Source organism: Zootoca vivipara, chromosome 3 (genome assembly GCF_965207765.1).
Source record: "Zootoca vivipara chromosome 3, rZooViv2.hap1.1, whole genome shotgun sequence".
In the NCBI taxonomy this organism is placed as follows: Eukaryota; Metazoa; Chordata; class Lepidosauria; order Squamata; family Lacertidae; genus Zootoca; species Zootoca vivipara.
Window position 1 is genome coordinate 3,524,932 of NC_142586.1, and position 22,688 is coordinate 3,547,619.

The 22,688-nt window shown below is 46.3% G+C and overlaps 1 protein-coding gene across 5 annotated transcripts in view; it reads left to right on the forward strand.

Moving 5' to 3' along the window:
- Positions 1 to 12,397: 12,397 nt before the first annotated feature.
- Positions 12,398 to 22,688, forward strand: part of RUNX2 (RUNX family transcription factor 2) — a 169,325-nt gene continuing 159,034 nt past the window's right edge. For 2 of the 5 annotated variants that reach the window (XM_088667086.1, XM_060272335.2), the window contains exon 1: positions 12,926 to 13,603. In XM_088667086.1, the coding sequence (XP_088523212.1) occupies positions 13,268 to 13,603 (336 nt within the window). In that variant the 5' untranslated portion in view covers positions 12,926 to 13,267. Of the gene's footprint in view, positions 13,604 to 22,688 lie in introns of all 5 variants that reach the window. The other 3 variants (XM_035110304.3, XM_060272336.2, XM_088667085.1) reach the window with 3 other exon arrangements.

Genomic DNA, 22,688 nt, shown 5'->3' on the forward strand with positions numbered 1-22,688 from the left:
GGAGCACAGCCCGGCGGAGCGCGAGTTCGCCATTCCCGCCGCACCGCGCCGCACCCTCCCTCCAGCTCCCCGGCGCGCCCTCAGGCAAGGCCAAGCGCGGCGGGGAACCAGGGAGCACGGCGCGGTGGGCGGGAACGCCGAACTCGCGCTCCGCTGGGCTGGGCTCCGCCTCCGCCCACCAGCCCTGCTGCTAGGGAGGGGCACAGCCCGGCGGAGCGCGAGTTCGCTGTTCCCGCCCACTTTGTGGCCCCTCCCCTTCCGTGCCTTGGCCCCTCCCCTTGCCCCCCCCCCTAGTTTTGATCCTGGGTACGCCCATGGCTCTGGTTTGCCAGAAGCGGCTTTGTCATGCTGGCCACATGACCTGGAAGCTGTACGCCGGCTCCCTCGGCCAATAATGCGAGATGAGCGCGCAACCCCAGAGTCGGTCACGACTGGACCTAATGGTCAGGGGTCCCTTTACCTTTATATATATACGGAGACCTTTTGTGGATATAGTAGGAGATACTGGTGGGCAACCTCATACATCAGAGAGTTACCAGAATGAGGCCATTGGTTTATGTGCCAGTCACGCTGAAAGGCTCTCTCCTTGCTCTTTGCCAGTTGTGTGATGGTGCTGTTTCGCTCAGCTCAGTTCCCACATACTGTGTGGAATTCGGTCACACTAATACAATTATTCCACCAGCATCAGCATCTCCCCTTTCCCTCCCCCCCCCACTTGTGTTGCTCTGGGGGTTCTCCGAATGCTCCAGAGTGGATTGGGAGGGTCATGTGCAGGGGATGTGTATAGGTGTATAGGAGAGGATACATTTACTAGATATTGTCCTTCCTTTCTCATGTTTGTGAGTTCAGCAGAGTGCATCCCTTTGCAGCTTAAAAGGGAAGCTCAGGTGGACGAATTTTAGCCATCTAGTTTAAGTAATCCAGGATGCTTTAAGGCAGAAAGTTCACCTGGCACCTTCATTACATATTTTTAGGCACCAGGTGAAAACTAGGCCTTTGGCTGGTTAATATTCTACAGCCTTTAAAATATGTCTTTCGGGGGGGGGGGTATTGTTTTGCTGTTTTGCTTTACTTGTTTTTATCCTGTGTTTTATTATGTGAACCATCCTGAGATCTTATGACGAAGGGCAGTATATAAATAAAATAAAATAGTAACTTTCATACATGTTGCAACAAGATCCAGGGAAGACGGTATCAAAGACTCTTGGGCTCTTTTCCATGTTGTGGGGGAGAAGGTTCTGTCATCGTTAGAAACCTTTCTGCCATTGCTTCTTTGTGGTACCTGTTTATCCTGCTATCCACTGATTTTCTTTGTTTTCTTGTTCCTGCTCATCTGCGCATACATTGAAAGGGGAGCAGGGATGGGATGCCAGATCCTTTGGCTTTGTAAAGGGAATTTGAGGGACAGGGAGTCACTGTAGCATCTGTATTAATTCTTTGTTTCATCTGTTTGGGGCTCCAACGGATCTTGTGCAGTGCTAGACATTCTCTAGCTCAGCTCAGAAGCAGAGGAAGCAAGCGAAGTCCAGCTCTGCAATGTTTCGAAAGCCATGAATTGTAGCCAACTAAGTTCAACTCTGAGTAGACCCATTCTTAAATGATGATTTTAATATTTTTTGTAAACACCTAGAGGTTATATTTCAATCAAGAAGTAAATATATTTTGTTAAATAGATAAATTTAAACCAATGGACATGAATACCTTAAATTCATGACTTTCAGTGGGCTTGCTCCAAGTATAACCGAGTTGGACACAACCCCTAATAATAATTATTTTGTTGCAGTATTTTTTTGAGAGCACTTAATTCCCTTTTTTTCTCACTAAAGTAACCTGATCCTCTTGTCCCGCAATGCCAGGGAGCCACTTGTGCAAGTGTAAAGTATGTGTAGCACAGTTGCTATTGCACCCATTCCTTGCAGCAAAGGGACACCACAGTTGGCAAAGGGTGCCAAAGCGAAAGACATAAAACATTCACAGTGTTCATCGCAATGGTGCCAACATCCATGACTCCTCGGGCTGCATGCTGCCTGTACTGTACAGTAGAAATGAAGGAGCAATTCCATCTCACCACATGACTCCCACAACCTTGCACCACAATTGTGCAGACAATGACACATTACAGGGAGCCTGGATCCTTTTAAAGTATGAAGCCTCATTGCCTGGGAACAACCAAAAGTGCTGAATGCTAGGGGAGTGTTCCCTTAAATTTGCTGAGGCTTAACTAGCTATCTGACAGAGAAACTGCAAACGCTAAACAGGAGGAGGAGGCGGTGCTGTTGGTTGGGTTTCCACCTGCTGGTTATGGTGCTGTCAGGGGCCAATCAGCGTCCACTTATGAAGCTGAGCAAGGGATGACCTCCAGGCCATCTGATCTGAGAATCCTGACTCCTCCTCATCCTCAGATCCAGTCAGGTCTTAGGCTTCGCTCAGTAACAGGGAGGGTGGTCCAGATTATCCTCCGACAAAGAATCCTCCGGCTGAGGCATGGCACACTCCTTGCGCAACAGATGTAACACCAGTATAGAACCACACCCGTAAAGGAAGTTACTGAATAAAAGGGGTGTGATAACTACCTTTGACAGTTCATCTACTTTTTTATTAATCCAATTAGGTAAAGGTAAAGGGACCCCTGACCATTAGGTCCAGTCGTGACCGACTCTGGGGTTGCGCGCTCATCTCGCATTATTGGCCGAGGGAGCCGGCATATAGCTTCCAGGTCATGTGGCCAGCATGACAAAGCCGCTTCTGGCAAACCAGAGCAGCACATGGAAATGCCGTTTACCTTCCCGCTGTAGCGGTTCCTATTTATCTACTTGCATTTTGACGTGCTTTCGAACTGCTAGGTTGGCAGGAGCTAGGACCAAGCAACGGGAGCTCACCCCGTCACAGGGATTCGAACCGCCGACCTTCTGATCAGCAAGCCCTAGGCTCAGTGGATTAACCACAGCGCCACCTGGGTCCCATTATTAATCCAATTATGTGAGATTAAATATATAAATTGCTGCACCTCTTCTTCACTGCTATGGAAAATGACTGGAAGACAATGTAAACTTGGGGCAAGGACAGAGGGCAGATGGGCAGGACTTGGAAAAGGGGGCAATCACACTATAGATGCCACTATAGCCCCCAAACCTGGTAGAGGGCAGAGTCCCCAGTGCAATGACTTTCTGGAATACTGAACAAAACATAGCCCCCAAAACCTAGACCCAAAAGGAGGGGGAGGGGGAGGGCTGGGTTGTCATACATGATGGGTGGGGCTGCTTTTAACCTAGTGGATCACAAGTTTGTGCATATTGTTCTTTTGGAAACTTTCACTCCATTTCAACCTATGTACACGTGCAATACTCGGTATCAGTATTAAGTTTATTGCTTATAGCCAAAGGCTGCTGCAATGTATACAAACGTCATTCAGTAAAATATATACAAATTTGGTACAAAACTTAGAACATTTACATTATCAAAATGTAACCTAATCAGCACAAAGCTATAGAAACACTTTAATATACCAGTTGAAACATTAAATAATGAAATTTATAAACTAAAATCATCACATGGCCACTGATATATTAAAATAAATATTAAACAATACAATTGATAATTGTGTACAACTTTGGTGAGAGAGATGCATCTTGGTATGGATGAGGTCAGATAAATTCATCTCCTTTACAATTAATAGCTACCTCAGCAATATAATTTTTTTCTAATTTTCCTAGCGGCAGTTGCAAAAAGTGCTACACGCCAGGTCACATATTTATCTGTGTCTGCAAGGAGATAAAGAATCATATCAGAAGGATTCTGGCCAGGGGACCTTGTCATTATAGGAGTCAAGAACCATTCCCTTGCATCACTGTATAAAGGACAACGTAACATATAATGTGTAAGGTCCTCTAATTCAGGGCATCCTCTAATACAAACACGTTCATTTACTGGAATGCCTCTGTGTCTCCCATCTCTATAAGCAGAGTTTATTGTGTTTAATCGTAACTCTGTAAAAGCTTTCTGGAGTTGTACAAAAGTCAATTCATTAAAATACGTATGTACGTGGGCCTCTTGTAAGTTTAAAATATAATGGAGCGCATGTGGATGAATACATGGAATTTAAGTCATTTTTAGTAGCCACTGTCCTTATGGTACGTTTGGGGGGGGGGAATTCTGAGCATGTAGGGAAAGTTCTTTAAGCTCAGACATTGAGAGATCATATTTGCCCATCAGTTGTGCAGTGTGATGTACCCAGTTTTTGAGGGGTAATCCATTCATGAGCTCAATCAGGCATTTTTTGGGTAACCTATTGTTGTCCGTCTGTTGACTCTGAACCAGTAGCAGAGGATTCTTTTATCTATTTGGCTCTCTATGCTCAGCATACAAGTTTCCAGCCTAACCATGGCAGATTGGGCATCTTTGGGAAGGCCTAAAAGGGCTCTTAAAATTAGTTCTGTGCGGGTTCCAGACCAGAAACTTTTGAAGTGCCCCAAACCTCTGCACCATATAAAATCTGGGCCATTGGTTTTGCTTTGTACACCGATAGAGCCGGATTGACTAGGTCTGCAAGCAGAAAATTTCAAAATAGCTTTTGCCAATTTAAAGGCTTGCAATTTAATATTGGACAGCTGTGCATTCCAAGATGCCGTTTCTGAATAAACCAGTCCCAGGTATTTGAACGTCTTTACTTGGTTTATGATGTGTTCGTCCAGGTGCCAAACATGCTTTTTGGGGTGCTTCCCAAATACAATGACCTGTGTTTTATCGTAATTCATGGATAAGGCATTCCTCGTGCAATATGAGAAACAGTTTTGAAGCTGCAGTTCCATGTTCCGATACACAAATTTAGTGTTGGCAGGCTTAATTAAGCATGTGTATTAGCATACAGAACCATGACCTCAGTTTCTGACGCAAGTCATAACATATTCAGGAGGAATTGAATGAATAAAAAAAATGCACTTAGGTAATTTGGGAAGAAATGGTTTGTTTTCGGCAGTATTGTGGAGAACCCTTGTGATGTGACAGAAAGGCTTGTAATGGTATGCCACTTCAGTTACATACTGTACTGTACAGACAGCTTTCATATCTCAGTTTCTAACACTGCCTGTAATCTCGCTTCTCACTGTGAGGGAACCACCAAAAGGCCATCAGAGCTGGATCTCAGTGTTTGGGCTGGACGATGTGGACGGAGACGCTCCTTCAAGTGTACTGGGTCGAGGCCATTTAGGGCTTTAAAGGTCAGCACCAACACTTTGTGCTCAGAAACATACTGGGAGTCAATGTAGGTCTTTCAGGACCGGTGTTAGATGGTATATGATGATCTCTCCCAGCGGCTTCATACAGATGTTAAAAAGCATGGGGGAGAGGCCGGAACCCTGAGGGACCCCACAAATGAGGGCCCAGGGGTCTGAATACTCATCTGGACACGGCCCAGGAAGAAGGAGCGGAACCACTGTATAACAGTAACCCCAGCTCCCAGCCCCTCAAGATCGTCCAGAAGGATGTCATGGTCGATGGTATCAAAGGCCGCTGAGAGATCCAGCAGAACTAGGAAAGAGCTTTCGCTTTTGTCCCTAGTCTGCTAAAGATCATCGACCAGTGTGACCAGGCAGTTTCAGTCCCATGATGAGGCCTGAATCCCGATTGGAAGGGATCCAAATGGTCTGCATCCTCCAGGTGTGCCTGGAGTTGTTCAGCAACCACCCGCTCAATCACCTTGCCCAAGAGATTTGAGACTGGGCAATAGTTGATCATATTGGCCAAGTCTAAAAAAAATTACTAAAAAAAGAGGTAGTTTAATAACTGCCTCTTTCAGTAGGTCTGGGAAGGCTTCCTCACAGAGGGAAGCATTCACCACTCTGCAGAGCCCATCACCCAGCCCTTCCCGGTTCGCTTTTATGAGCCAGGATGGACAAGGATCAAGGAGACAGGTGGTTGGTTTCACTAGTCCAAGCAGCCTGTCCACATCCTTGGAGGTAATAGATTGGAATTGGTCCCATGCAACTTGACTAGACAGGACTCCAGCACACTCCCACCCCGGCCCTGCTCCGATGGTGGAGTCTACCTCTTTCCGAATCGGAGTGACTTTATCTGTAAAAAAAACTTTGCAAAATCATTGCAGCAGATCTTGGGGTCCTTACCAGGCCCCAGTGGCGAAGGCGGTTCTGTTAGATTGCAAACCATCTGAAAGAGTCTCCTGCTGCTGTTTTCTGCAGATGCAATAGAGGTAGTGAACACGGTCCTCTTCGCCGTCACTACTGCCACTTGGTAGTGCTCTAACCCATGTCCGGTCTGATTCAGAATGAGTTTCCCCCCACCAGTGCTCTAGGCGTCTCAGCGATTGTTTTATCACCCTCAGCTCCAGGGAAAACCATGGGGCTGTCCAGGCTCCATGCAATCGGAGACGGCGCTTCGGAGCCAGACAGTCGATAGCCCTGGTTAACTCTGCATTCCAGCAGGCCACCAGCTGAAAGGCCATCAACATGGGATAAAGCATCCCCTACCACTCTCTGGAAACCATTTGGATCCATTAAGTGATGGGGGCAGACCATCCGAATTGGTCCCACCTCCCTGCAGAGGGGAAGAGTCACAGAGAAGTCCTGTTGCACCAGGAAGTGATCCGACCGTGGCACTTCTTTTGTTTCGCTTTTACTTAATGTCAGATCACCAACATCCATAGAGGTGAACACCAGGTCAAAGGCATGTCCGTGACCATGAGTTGGACCAAACTCATTCAGGGACAGCCCCATGGAGGCCATGCTTTTCACGAAGTCCCGAGCGGCCCTTTGTAAGGTTGTGTCGGCATGGATATTAAAATCCCTTAGGATAACCAAACTACTACCAAACTAGGTGTCTCCAGGAGGACATCCGCCACGACCTGAAGCAGCTCAAGCAGGCAATCCTTGGTGCAGCAGGGAGGTCGGTACACCAAAAGGAATCCTGTACTGCCCCCTATTGTCCAACTTCCGGAACATGCACTCAGAAAACTGGGTCTTCCCAATAGGAGGCCTAGTGTAAGCTAGTGACTTCCTAAAAAAATCACTCCATGATTTCTGTTCTCATCCTGAAGCAAAGTTCTTAACCCAAGGTACTACTTCTGGGTTAGCGGAGTCTGTAACCTGAAACATCTGTAACCTGCAGCGTCTGTAACCCAAGGTACCACTGTACTTAAATAATTACTGAATAACATTAACATGGGGGGGGCTGGCCCTCGTCCTTGTCTCACCCCCGAAGACAGGCAGTCTTTATAATGCTGCTCCAGCAGCTGGACCACACCCAACTGGGGCAGCAGCTGTTTCCACTTTGCCTGCCTGCCCAGGGACCTGGTGCCTGCAGTAGTCTTTGCAGTTCTATTTGCTTCTGTAGAAGCAGCAGCAGCAGTCCTCCAAGTGGGGAAGACAGCAGTCCATCCGTCCGTCTGTCCCCCAGCAGCAACAGCAGCAGCAGTCTCTGGGTGGGTGTCCTCACCGAGGGGATATTCCTAGGGCATTAATTTTAGGAGAAGGGTCATCCCTGGAAGTTATTTTCAGTGCTAAGCCTTCACCCAAGCCCATGTGAAGTGAATATGTCTGTGCATGCACAGCGCTTGCCCCTTACTACTAGGTCTCTGCCCCTATACCTTTGTTCAACAGCAGAGCATGTGGTTTCTGGAAAAGGCAACCTCAACGCTCTCACCTCAAGGGTAGGCTTGAAAATCCCTCTCATACTCCAAGAAGCTGTAGGCACTGGTGGTTGTCCACTTTTCTCCTCAGAATAATCCTGATATCTAAATTAGAGTGAGTGGTGGTTCATGGTACTGTACATGCCATTCAATGAACTTCAAGGCTGAGTGTGGATTCGGACCGTGGTCTTTCTGCTCTAAATCCAACACTCCTTTGTGAACCACTTTGTGAACCACTGATCCATCCCATTGTTTGACTGGAAAATCTATGAGAGAATGTTTTTGACATTCATAAGAACGTAAGTAGCGCCTGACTGGATCAGATCAAGGGCCTGTCCAGACCCTCAGTGTCCAACCCTATGCCTGTGGGAAGTCCACAAGCAGGACATGAACTCCTTCCCCCACCCCTGTTTCCCTGTGGCTTGAGTTCAGAGGCAGGGAAAGCTGTTAGGACTAGTATCCACCAGTTGCCATCTCCGCCATGTTTTGTCTGATTCCCTTTAAGGCCAGACTTGGTGGACATAATTACCTCTTGTAGGAGGGAATGCCATTGTCTAACTATGCCCTCTGTGAAGAGGTACTTTCTTTTTGCCTGAATCTCCCACTTAATTAGGTCACTTGATTGATTGATTAATTAATTGGGACACTTAATTAGGTCCTAGTGTTATGAGGGAGAAAAATATGGACCCTTCAGGCATTTTCTCCAAGCCATGCATAATCCTATACATTTCTATCATGCCCCCACTTCCTCACCTTCATTCTAAACAATAAACCCCCCCCCAACCCCTTTCCTTATGACGGAGTTGCTCCAGCTCCCTGATAATTTTGGTTGCCCTTTGCTGTGCTGAAATGTCATTTGAACATTTTATATCTTTCTCCATTATCAAAACCCATTGTTTGATGCTAGGTAATTATGGGTATCATTCAACCAAAGCAAAAAAAAAAAAAATCTGCTGATTTCAATGATGAAGTTAAACATACACTTAATTCACCTACAGTTGGACTTTAAAAGTGCTTACTTTTGGATGGATCATGCTATATATTCTTGTTTCACATTTTAGGATAGTGATCAATGAATCTCTTGTTGCCCCCAGTGGCGCAGGATCAAAAACCAGACTCTCACAGTGATTGTAGCATTGTATCATGGACTATTGTGCCAGATAATCCAAATGATTATATAGTTCAAGTGATTCCACACCATTTCCATCAAATACATAATTCTTTAACTTCTGAATCATAGTCTATATTTGAGAAATGTCAAGATCTAGACAGGTAACCAAATCAACTTGGCAACTCATGACTTAATTAAAATTGTTGATATGTGCGCTAGGTATGGGGAAAATGCAACTGTATCATTTGATTATACCAGTAATTTATGAAATTGCTAGGAATACAATCAAACAAAAATATGCTCATAAAATCAAACATGTTTCCCATTTACACTTTACTCATTTTTTGTGGAGAACCAGAGATATTTAACATTCATAATTTATGCTTGGGACCCATTCGACCAGCACATGGTAGTTAAAACATGTCATACGGGTGAAATTTGGAATAAAAGTGGTATTGGTTCTAGATAATTGCTCACAAATAAATATGGTGAGAATCCCCTTTCCTTGCTGAGATAAAAGTTTTGCTTTTGCCCATTTTATGATTCTACAGCACTGACCACTACAGAAATACCCAAAATAGAACAACACTCTGACAGTAGGTTTAGAGATGTTTACTTTTATATTTGAACAAAGTTTGTCAGTTTAAAGAAATAGCATTCATGTTACACAGTTACAGTATCTATTTACAGTTATAATTTTATTCAATATTGTGTTAAACTTGGCTTATTTTATTTTTTAAACTGAAGCAAAACTATCCTGGGTACAATCTAGGACCTTGTTAACCACATGCTTCTTTCCCTTGAAATCAGTGAGATTTAGAAGTGCTTCAGCTTTGCCTGGATTCTAACCAGGGATAATGCTAGGTAATTTTAGACCCCTGAGTAGTCTTACAGCCCCACCCATTTAGATCAATTTTAGACCCCTGAGTAGTCTTACAGCCCCACCCATTTAGATAAATTTTAGACCCCTGTGTAGTCTTACAGCCCCACCCATTTAGATACCGTACATTCCTGGTATGTTAGATAAAAAACTGAAACAGATTGCCAAACTTGATTTAAAAAATGAACTCTGAGCATGTGCAGTTCACAATTTAACTCACTTAATTCACTATCCTGTGCAGAATCACATTTACTTAAGAATATGTTTTGTTGTAGAAAAGGGGGAATTAAATTAATAACAATTATAAAATAATTATAAAATAATAAAATGAGCAGCTGCAACTATGCCTAGATAGCCAACCTCTGGCAGTTTTTTTGTGGCTCTAGGGCCCTAGACTTCACTCTTCAGAACCAGCACAACCACCACCTGCACCCGGGATCATTGTTAGTTTCCTGCTGTACACTTCCCTATAAATTTTTATGGCTCTCGGATCTCTTTTACATCTTTGGGTCAGTTAATTTGTGAAGAAACAGCTGAAAGAAGCTTAAGGATCTACACAGTCCTGTCTGTGGCTCTGATGATGTAAACTATAGCATACAATAACTGTAAAAGCCATACAGCCTTTATTTGTTTCTACCGGTATAAATATTACAGCTACAGTCCTATGCATTCTTAACATAGGAGCAAATCCCATTGGAATCCAAGTAAAAATAGTTAGGCTCAAGCCTACAGCTACTTTTTAGTCAAGATAATCATAATACTAATGCTTGAGTTGTATCCCCTTCTGGGCTCCCACAAGTTACTATTAACTGGGAAAAGTGATCAGCAGAGAGGCTTTTAGAAAAAAAGAAAAAGAGAGATCAGTTTTGCCAAAAGCCTATCTTTGTGGAAGCATTTGGTAGAATTTTTGTATTTCCACATTAAAACTAAGTTGCTCTGTGCTGGTCATTTCCAATAGCTTCCTTAAACATCTAAACATTATTTTTTACTCGGCAGATAATGTTTAGAGTACATGGTGGTTTGCTAAGAGCTAACCTATCTTCCTGTCATTAAGAAATTTATATTGTTAGTTGTGTGTGCAGTTTCACGATTTTATTTTTTTTGCCTTCAGTTGGGATGTCCTAAAACTAAATCATAAACTAGCAAGAGCCACAACCCAGTTACTCACAGTAAAATAAATCAACAACAGGCGTTACTGCTTACTCAGTCTTTTCGGTTAGAGGTGGAAAACGTCACCAGTTCAATAACTACTCCTACCTGGCCTGTTTTTTCTTGGTGTAAAGAACTCCGAGTAGCGGTTTCGTTTGTTGCTTTTTTGTTTAAATGCAGTTCCGCCACCATATAGCCCCTTGGCCGGCAGGGCGATTTCCTCTACCTTCCCCAAGTGTCTTCCAGAAGACCGGAGAGCCGAAAGAGATACCGGGGCAATTGGCTTACTAAACTAACGCCCCCCCCCAAATGGACACAAGCTTTGACAGCTCAAAATGCCACCGGGAGATAGGGAGTGACCAGAGGTCTGCTTCAAAAAAGAAGCCACTTGTCGCGATCGGGGCGCGGGGCCCCCTTGGGTGATGGAAGACCGGGCGCCGGCTGGGTGGGGAAGGCAGCAGACTCGGAAAGGCTCAGGGCGACCCTCTCGCCTCGCCGCGCCGGCTTCCTCTGGCGGGCCGGGCGCCCCTTCCCTCTCGCCGGGCCGGGCAGTTGGGCTGGGGCACCAAGACGTGGTGGCAGCAGCAAGCTGAGAGGTGGTTATCTGCCCTGGGAGGCGGCGTTTCGGCCCTATTTTTACCCCTAGGTACGTCGGAAGTTTTTAAGAAAAACCAAATTTGCTGCCACTTGTGTGCAAAAGACAGCAAGCAAAAACAGGGGCCTCTTCTGCAAGTTGTTTTGGGTTTGTTTGTTTTTTAGAAAGGGCATCATTAACTCATTCGACGAGGGCGCAGGAGGAGGCGCTCGGCGGCCAGATCCGCTGTGTGCCTGGGGGGTCCTCAACAAGGGATTTGGGGGTTTGCAGTTTTTTGAATAGCAAAGTAGTTGCGCATAAATGTCTATTCACTGGGAAGACCGTGCCCCCCCACCCCAAGCACAGCTCTTGTTGTTGCCCCCGCCCCTTGTCAAGGGGAGCCTTTGGCTCTTCCGAAGCAGCCGTCGCCGCAGCCCGAGGACTCCCCCCCCCCCTTCTCAGCGGCGGCGGCCAAGACGCACGTTGTGGTGTTTGTTTTGAAGGCGGCTGGAGACGGAGGACGCGCCGGGACGCCACGTGCTGCCGCCCCTCGTCAGCTTCAGGGCTGCTCGGCCCGACGGCTCGCTCTCCCTCTCTCTCCCCGCGTGTATGGATAAATGCCGCAAAAACCGGATCATTGGAAACCCCCCTTTGCCGCGGGCCCCTCCCCACAATTTCAGGACCCCCCAAACAACCACCCACCACACCGGCTTCCCCCTGTTGTTCCAAAAATGTTCACAATGCGATTCTCCCTAGAACGCCCCCGCGGAGTTGCTTCTTAACAAACAAAAACTCTGACAAAGTCTGAAGTTTTATCTGTTCCCCACCCCGCCACTTGTTCGTTAAGGCGCGCGCGCTGGGGGGGGGGCTTTAAAGTCCTTCCTGCGCCCAGGACAGCCGCCTTGCCCCGCCGCTGCCTCCTGCCAGCCCGGCGCTCCCTTGCACGCGTCTGAGACCCCCCCCCCGCCGCCGCCGCCGCCGCTTCGTCGGGCTGCCGGCTCATCCTGCTCCGTTTACTTCCCCGGGAGTCGGAAGTTGGAACTTGAGAAAGCCTCGCTCCTTCGCGGCCGCTGCCTGCAGTTGCTGCCCTGCGTGTTATTGTTTTGACTGCTGCTTCTCGCTTCTCCCCACCCCGGAGAGCGCGCGGCTTCTGCGGAAGGAGGAGAAGGGGAAGGCGGCCGAGTTGTGGGCCAAGCGAAGACGCTTCTCGTCCCCCCCCCCCGGCCGCCTCCCCCCGTTCTAGAAGCGGCAAAGCTACTAGTAACCGGAAAACGCGAGAAGCTCTGGCATCTTGAGTTTGATCCGGCCGGGAGGGGGGGCCGGCGGTGGAAGACCTCCCGGGAGGGGAGCGAGCCTTTCCCCGCGGAGGTCCCCCCCCCCGCCCGCCCCGGGCGCGCTGGGCGATCCACTGACTCGCCGCCCGACAGAAGGAAATCTCTGGAAGCTCCTTCACCTCTTCGCCGAGAGACCCCTTAGAACGCAGCCCTGCCCGCCCCCACCCCGCCAAAGAAGAAAATAAAGCGGCAGCGGGGGGGACGGGGACAAACGTGTAGCAATCGCAGGCAGAAGCGTCGCTGCAAGAGGCGGGTGGAGAGACTTGGAGCGCCGAGGCGCCGAGAAGAAGCGAGAGACTCGCCGCCGGGAGACTTGGCGGAGCGCAGCCTCGGGAAGCCCCCGCCCCAGCCGCGCCAGGGTCTCCCCCAGCAGCGACCAGCAGCCCTTCTCTGCCCTTGCTGTCTTCCTTCTCCCCTTTGCCCCTCCCGCTTTCCTGGCCCCTGGGTCGGCTGCTCTCGTCCTCTCCGCATCCTCCTGCTTTACTCTGTCCCGAGTCCCGCTCCGACGCCGCCTCGACGGACAAGCGCCCCCTCCGTCCCTGAGCCCCCCTGCCAAACGCGCTAACTTGTGGCTGTTGTGATGCGTATTCCCGTAGATCCCAGCACCAGCCGGAGGTTCAGCCCGCCTTCCAGCAGCCTGCAGCCCGGCAAGATGAGCGACGTGAGCCCCGTGGTGGTGGCGGCGGCCGCCCAGCAGCAGCAGCAGCAGCACCCACAGCACCCGCAGCAGCAGCACCAGCAGCACCAGGAGGCGGCGGCGGCGGTGCCCCGGCTGCGTCCGCACGACAACCGCACCATGGTGGAGATCATCGCCGACCACCCGGCCGAGCTGGTGCGCACCGACAGCCCTAACTTCCTGTGCTCCGTGCTGCCCTCGCACTGGCGCTGCAACAAGACGCTCCCGGTGGCGTTCAAGGTAAGAGCAGCCGGCGAGACGCCCGAGCCCCGGGGCCCCGGGCAGCGCTGCCCTGCCCTCCCTGCCCTCGCCTCGTTTTCCGGCTGCACCTTCTCCTTCTCCTCCTCAGGTGCTTCTTTGACCTCGCGGAGCTGCTCCTCTCCTCCCGGTCCACAGGTAGCGACGCCGCAGCCCCTTTGCCGCCGGCATCAGTCGCTCCCCCTCGGATCGAGAACAGCCGCCTGAGCGCCCAGGGAAGCCCTTCTGGCCCCGCGTGGCAAACACGCCGCCCTTCGCGGGATAGAAAGGCCTCCTCCGCTTAACCTAAACCTCGACGGGGCGAGCACTCTCAGGCAGCCCTGCCGGGGTCTTCAGAGGTGGGGTAGCTTGGTTTCTCTACCTGGTGCGCGCACCGCGCCCTCCCCCCCGGCTATCTCACATATACGTAAGCCCCACTTTACTCTGATATGGAGCACAAAGGTGCCCTTTAGCTCAGTGGAAAGGCGCCGTCTCTTCTACTCCCTTGTCCCGTTTCCTTGAGAGATTATTCCTCGCAGGCGGCAGCCTTCCCGTTCCTCAACTTTCCTGCCTCTTTCTCTGCTCCGGCAAACTTTACCACAAACAGCTTCATTTAACTACAACCCACACACACATTGCCTCTCCACAAAGCTGGAGCTTTGCAAAGAGCAGGCTACTTACAACTGCCATATATCCATATGGGTATGAGTACTTAGTATAGATCTATACATATCCCACAAAAAGGAGCCCTCTATTCCCTATGCTTAACCCTCATGGGGAATTTATAGGGGTGCTGGATAATGCTAACAATAATGGCTCTGTCCCAAACTTATTTATGAATAAACCTTACTGAAGTCAGGGGGAATTAATTTTTCACCAAATTTGGAATCCCTGTTGATCTTTTTGTCAGTTCTCCATTAACAATCAACCCCCTCTGGTTATCTCACTCTTAGCAATAGCTCTTGCTACTTGCAAGAGCGTTCCCCAATAACATACGCTCTCCTTATACACATGACCTTAAAACCCATTGATGGCAAAACATCACAGACTCTTAAGAGATAATACAGCAATTCCCCACTTTAGTAAGATATCCCTAGCCCATCATACAAAGTTATCTTCCAAATCTCTCAGCTAATAACCAGCTTAACCACAAACGTTTGTTGCGTCTAATTGACAATCGAGGTCAATTATACCCTCAAAAACACCAGGAAGGGTCTTTTGGGGGGACATTTGAGCTACCCTTTTCAGAATGAAAGAAAGTGGTGGTTTAGGCCCCCTCCCATGTTTCCTTTAATATGTTTCAAACTTCCAGTACCAGACATCTTTCCCTTCAAGCTTCTAAAGCTATTTCAACTGAGATACACACACACACACACACACACACACACACACCGATAGAAATTGGGTGTTTGCGTTATGCTGTTAGTTTTGATGCACTAGATTTTTTTTAAAAAAGAATTTAACAGAACTTCTAGGACTGTTGTGGGAAGTTTCTTTTTTGCAGTCGAGTGTGTCTGTCCAAAGTATAAGATTTAAAGTTCTGTTTGGAAATTGTCAAAACTAACATACTTCACATTGGGAGTTATCTTGATTCACCGATGAAAGGGCCTTGAAAGAGTGTCAGAAAGGATGGGCTATGCATCTAAGATGGAAAAATGGGGGAGCCGGGCTGCACTTCCTTTTTCCTGTGGGAGATTGTGCTCTAGACTCCTGCTGGATGAATTAGGAAGTGTTTGCCCAGAAGATGCTTGATTTGCCAGGAGAAACAGAGGCTGTATTATTAGAAGGTTCACACATCAGTTAAGTACCACCCAGATCTAAATCAGGAATGTTTTTAATTTTCTGCTAACATGCTCACACCCTTCTAACTTTAGGAAAGGTAGAGTGCTTTTCCCTTCGACTTTGATTTCTTGTGCATACTTACAGTACTCTGTTATATTTGCAAAATTTTTACTCATTTTTTCCACAGTGGGACATCCCAAGGCATTTATTGTCCCAGCAGTGGATAACTTTAAAAATCTAAAAGTGGCACACAGGGATCAGGTATATGTACAGGGAATGTAAATTGAATCAAAACAACCATTTCCTCAGGACCCAAGCCCTTTCCCTTAGCGTTTGTCAATAGCCATGACCAAAGCACACTTAATCCTCAGTTAAAAATCATGCACAGACAGAAGGATGCATAAATCCAGAATGCGGCAGCTAGACTGGTGACTGGGAGTGGCTGCCGAGACCATATAACACCGGTCCTGAAAGACCTACTTTGGCTTCCAGTACGTTTCTGAGCACAATCCAAAGTGTTGGTGCTGACTTTTAAAGCCCTAAATGGCCTTGGCCCAGTATACCTGAAGGAGCGTTTCCACCCCCATTGTTCAGCCTGGACACTGAGATCCAGCTCCGAGGACCTTCTGGCGGTTCCCTCACTGTGAGAAATGCGGTTATTAGGGAACCGGCAGAGGGCCTTCTCGGTAGTGACGCCCACCCTGTGGAACACCCTCCCACTAGATATCAAGGAAAAAAACAACTATCTGACTTTTAGAAGACATCTGAAAGCAGCCCTGTTTAGGGAAGTTTTTAAGTTTTAATAATAATATAATAATAATAATTTATTATTTATACCCCGCCCATCTGGCCGGGTTCCCCCAGCCACTCTGGGCGGCTCTTTAAGCGGACACTCTTTAAGCGGACACGGAGCAATGGATTCAAACTACAAGAAAGAAGATTCCACCTAAACATTAGGAAGAACTTCCTGACAGTAAGAGCTGTTCGACAGTGGAATTTGCTGCCAAGGAGTGTGGTGGAATCTCCTTCTTTGGAGGTCTTTAAGCAGAGGATTGACAGGCATATGTCAAGAATGCTTTGATTGTGTTTCCTGCTTAGCAGGGGGTTGGACTGGATGGCCCTTGTGGTCTCTTCCAACTCTATGATTCTATGATTCTAATGTGTGATGTTTTATCACATTTTTAATGTTCTGTTGGGAGCCGCCCAGAGTGGGTGGGGTATGTATAAATAAATAAATAAATAAATGATGATGATTCTCCAGAGAATGGACTGTACATTTCACACTGTGCAGGAAACGATGCTGTATTTGTAGATGGAAAACAAGACTTATTAAAGCTGTGGAGAAATCTGACAAAGTAACTTCAGTCTGCTGGATTCCCCTCCTCCAACAAACAATGACTTTTCAGCTGTAGGTTTATTGGAAATCCAGTAGTTTTAATTTTGATGATGGCTGTAATGTGCCATGCATTCTACTGTCGTTGAAATATAGCTTTAGTGTTTAGTAAAGTCCTGTACTTTGTTCAAAATTCAATGGACAAACAGTCAATGGAATTTTGGATTCCTCCAGGTAACCTATTTTTACTGGACACTTGTTGCAAGGCGATTGAAAAAGTTATTGAAGGTTGCTCACCCCTTTTTGGAGGGTAGCAGAATCTGGTTATTGGACCTCGCCAGCAGCCTCCATTGCAATCTGCAACCTTCCTTCATAAACTGCAAGAGATCTGTCTGTGCCTCACATTTGATTATTATTGTTCTCTGTCTTGGCTCTGCATGATACAGCTTGTAGATAGCAAGTTGAGATAGACCCCTGGAAAATTAAACTTTCTCTTAGGGAGTGCTTTTTTCCTCTTGTACACCTGCCAACATTCTCAAGAACCGTGTCATTTCTTCTTAATACTTTTCATTTACAGAAAGCGCAGATAGGAAAGGGTGAAGTTTTTATTGTACTTTTGATCAGTGTTAAATTAAACTGATGTTGGATTTGTAATGCACAGAGGCAAGCATTATATTCCATTTCAATTAATATATGCTTGACTGCTCAGTTTTGAAATGCATGGGCACAGGCAATATGTATGACGAATATATGGAGGGCACTATGTGGGGGGAAGGCTGGTATAAACAGCCAGAACTGAGGTGTCAAATATGCTGACCTGTGCCCTGAACATTTTCCTGATCTTTGTATAGCATGCAGATAGAGCTTTCACTTGTATCATGTGACAGTGTACTTTGTTTATAGCATGGGGTGGCACTAGAGGTAAATGAGGGCACATGGTGTTGGTTGAGGTGGACTTTGGTAATAGAGTGCCCTAAACAAGAACAAAATTTGGTGCCCCATCACCTTAATACTTCTTATTTAATACTTAGTTCCTGTTGCTGTTTTGAGTAGGTACCTGTATAAATATAGGTTTTTAAATATACTGTATTGGCCCAAATATAAGCCACACTTTGCCCCCAAATACCGACCATAAACTGTGGCTTAAATTTGCGACCTTACAAAAATTGGCTTTTACAATATCACTGCTGGAAGAGACCTACGGTAAAACGGAATGGGTGTGAGTGCCTGCCGAATTTTAAGGGAGCAGCTTATTTGTGGGTGGAGCTTATATATATATATACAGTGCTTTTTTCTAAAAAAAATGTTTAGGGATACTCTCATTTTGACTCAGGAAAATCACCATTTTATAGTTCAAATCAGGAAAAATAAATACAGTAAATGGACAAAAGTACAAAGCACATGCATTACCTCGTATTACACAGTTGACAGCTCAGAGTAAGTTCCACATTGGCATGAGGTTGTGTGCACTAACATCTTCCCTCCTACTTCCAACTCCTACTTCACACATTAAACACTTGCTTTTACACTGTGACAGAAAATGAGGCTGCCATCACGGGGAGCAACGGAACCAGGGGCGTCTTAAGGTTATCTGGCCCATGATGCAGGGATCCCTCAGGCGTCCCCCAACCCCACGTTTCCCTCCGGGCGGGCGGCACCTCTCCCTTGGGCCCCTCTGTAGCTCCCCTCGCTCCCCCCCCACGCCGCCATGGCGCGCCTTCTGCTTCTTGCCTGCTGCAGGCAGGACCGACGACAGCGATGGCGGACTTGCACGCTGCCGGCCAGGGTCAGGACGCTGCCAGCTGTGCTCCACCTCCGCCTCCATCTGCTCACCTGAAGCAGCTGCGCGGTGCTGCTGTCCAGGGAGCCCTGGCTGCCACACCGATTGGAGGCTCATGGCCAGCTTCCCCGCAACGGCGCCCGCAGCCCGAGAAGGAGCAGGCAAGGGTGGCACTGCCGGTGGGGCTGCAGGGAGGAGGCTCCGGGCTCAGCGTGGCATGGTGGAGGCACACTCCGGTGCCCTCCAGAACTTGCCGCCGTGGCGCCTTGCGCCAGTAGCCTCCATGGCTAAGACGCCCCTGAACGGAACTGATTCTCCATGCTAGAGAAGAAACAATTTTTTAAACAGTTAGATGTTTACTGTGTTTCTCATATTATAAGACACGTCTTATATTTATTTTTTCCTCAAAAAAACACACTATGGCTTATTTTCAAGGGATGTCTTATTTTTTTCCTCCTCCTCCTGCCGCGGCCGGCATTGCTGCTGCGCCTATCACTATGTCTTATTTTCGGGGTATGGCTTATATTCCTTGAATGCTTAAAAATCCTGCTATGGCTTATTTTATGGGTATGTCTTAAAATATGAGAAACAGGGTAGGGGTATGTGTCCTCCTGCGTCCCCCCAGAAAAAGCACTGTATGCAGTGGTACCTCGGTTTACAAACACAATTGGTTCCGGAAGTCTGTACTTAACCTGAAGCGAACTTTCCCATTGAAAGTAATGGAAAGTGGATTAAAATGAAAATACTCAAACGTAGGCGTACTTAAACCGAGGTATGACTGTATATATATTATTTTGCACCCTCCTGGCTTGGCTCCCTGTGTAGCAGAACCTCCCCTACTGCCCTAAATCTGGTGCTGGGGGGTTGGGGGGTGTGAGAGGGCAGGGCAGAGAGAACCTGGTAAATGCTTTTCATAGATAGCGCTGATTAAAGGCTCTCAAGTGATTTGTAGGAAGATTCTGCTGAAACCTCCAATATATATTTACAAATAATTGTGTTTAGTATATAAGCTCATTGCATGTCATTCCTAATTTATCCTCTGAGGAAAAAACACCTGTTGAAAATTGCATAGAAAGATACACATGACAGAATGACGTATATTCATTTTTGTAAAGTATTTTGGTTTTAACTGTAGAGACTGAAATTGCATACAGTTCTGCTGTAGCATCTGTGTCATCTGAGTATTTCAAATCTGTCATTAATTTAAAAGTAATCTTATATATTTAATATGCCTAATAAAAATACACACTGACCTAAGAATTACATTGACCAGATCAAAGTGTTTATATGTAGCATTTGCTTTGAATGGGCTTAAACTTGCTTCTGAAATCTGGAGCAGTATCTTATCGCAGCTCAGGTGAGGTAGATGAAGTCCATTATAAGCTGAGGCCACCTCTTTCGATCAGATTCCCAGGACACGACTCATTCTGTATGGTGGGACTGGACTAGGAACCCAGCATTTAACACACTGGTAATCTTTTATTGTATCTTGTACGATCACTAATGGAACATTCACAAATAAGAGAGAGAGGGAGTGTGTGTGTGTGGCCTACGAAGTCAGTGGGACTGTATGAAAGTCAGTGGTTGAAGGATTTGTAGTCAGAGTTATTAGAAAATGGTGATCTAAACTTTTTGCTGACTCTGAAAACAGTAATACTAGCAAAATGTTTTAAAGATAGCAACAGCAGCAAAAAATACATTTAGATGGGTATAGCTATTCAGTAGCACGGCAGAAGTTAAAGGTCAGCATTTCCACCTAAACCCCAGTTTTCAGTATTTATAACTCAGCTGGTTTAAATAGCTTCAAGCTGAAATTTGGTGTACAAATTGTAGGCACAGATGCATTTCTAAATCGAACAAAGCATAGTGTAGGCATGTTGCTCTTTTTAAAGCTACAGGGAGATGTTACACTTTAAATAAAAATATTAAATGTACTTTTGGCCATAGCTAGGTAACAAGTTACTTTTAATACAGAAGATTTTAGGGTAATTAAATTGGATTATGGATGCTATTTTTATAGAACTGTATTCCAGTATTACAAATACAGTAGTAATAACCTTAAAAGAGTTTTTGAAGCATTTATTCTTGTTCTTGTCCAAAGAATCTTTTTATGATATTTTTTATTTATATGGTATTGCTGCCCAATGACATTACATGCTACTTTCAGTTCACATCTGTAGCTCTTCAGGGTAAACACTTTGGTCATTTCAAGCCACGTTGGCCTGAATTTAATCAAATTGGTTACTAGGTTAGCTGGATGAAATTAGCTTTTTTAAACAATAACTTGAAAGTTATAAGAAGCTTTTTCATTTTGTCATAGACTTTCTCCTGAGCCCTTAAAGTTTTGCATGGAAAAAACACAACTACTTATGACATGGCATCTTCGGAAAAGATAATTAGAAAAAATGAATTTCAATGGTGAAAATTGAGAAACGCGCCTCGGAAACCGTTCAACTTCCACAGTGCTCCAACCGACGGGCGGGCTCTTCCCCAGACTCCAACTCTCGGGCCCTGGACTTTTGGCCTGGCGCCCCTAAGAGCCTGGTGCCTGGGTGCCCCGCACCCCTGGCGCATATGGTTAAGACTGTGATCTTCCACATAGATTAAAGCCCCAGCACTTCCCATGGAGGTTAAGGCTAAGCATGGCTACTGTACTAATCAGGATGGCTGTGCCCTACCCTTAGTATCTGTGGTGATATGCTGGGTTTAGCAAGTAGGAGAGCTCATGTCCCACTTGTGGGTTCCTGTAGACACCTGGGTGGCCACTGTGAGAACAGAATGCTGGCCAGGAATGCTGTTCTTAGGTTCTTTAGAAATTATACATGGCCTTTACTTGCATTGCTAGCAAACTACAACCAGAAAGCAGACAATTCTGTTCCTTCCATGCAAGAATCACCCCTCTTCCTTCCTTCAACAAATATTCACACAATCAAGGTCCTTTTAACGACTTTCTTGTTCCAAGCAATCTCTTTTTGCCTGTTTTCATAATGGCTTAATTCAGGCATCCCCAAATTGCGGCCCTCCAGATGTTTTGGCCTACAACTCCTATGATCCCTAGCTAACAGGACCAGTGGTCAGGGATGATGGGAATTGTAGTCCAAAACATCTGGAGGGCCGAAGTTTGGGGAGCTTGGCTTAATTTGTGCTAAGATTCAGCCAAGGAATTTGTTTTCAGTACAATAACTGAGTCGAGAAATATCAGAAGAAAAGTACCTGTGGACATATGTACAATGCCTTTCCCTTGCCACTGACTAACTGCAATCTCCTCCTTTCAAACACAAATTTAGGAAGTACTTGCCTTTGAACACATGTTTAGGCGTGTTTTTTATTATGCAAAGCTGAGCCTATGACACTTTCTCTCCACATTCCTTGCTTGCCTTTTCCTTCGTGTGTGTGTGTGTACGTGTGTACGTGTGTACGTGTGTACGTGTGTACGTGTGTACGTGTGTAAGTGTGTATAAGACACACAATTAATACATGCACATATAAAGCTTTATAGGACCAAACCTGGACTTTGAATTGAGCCTGGAAACTGATTAGTAATAACCTGGCTGCTGAATTCTGCACTCACTGTAGTTTCCAAACTGTCTTCAGACGCAGCCCCATGTATAATGCATTGCAGTAATCTAACCTACAGGTTACCGGAGAATAGAAAACTGAAGCTAGATTCTCACTCTTGAGATGGGGTTGCAGCTGGGCCACCAGCCAAAGCTGATCTGTGCCACTGAGTCTACTTATGGCTCTGGTGACAGAAATGGATCCAAAAGTTCCCCAAGCTGTGCACCTGCAGCCCCTTCCAGAACCCGTAGGGCGTAGGAGATGGTGAATTTCCTTGCTTAAGGCTTCTTTCTGTTCGTGCTAGCACTGGATGCATCTCTCAAATTTCCTGTAAATATAAAATGATAAAAGAACAAGAAAAAACAGAAATAAGTTCCATAATATATATTGCAAAAACTTCTGTAATTTATTACATAAAAGCAAGGCAACAATTAAAATAATCTGGAAATAATTTTAATTGCATAAAATAATCTGAACAATTACATAAACAATCAAATGTGCACAATCAAGACCTGCGACAAAACGTGGTGGTATGTAAGAATCTTGTTCAGCCAGACCCTTTTCCAGGATGTGCCATTCCATCTACCCCATTTTCCAGCCCTCCCTCCCAAGAGTCAATTGGCATGCCCTGCCCA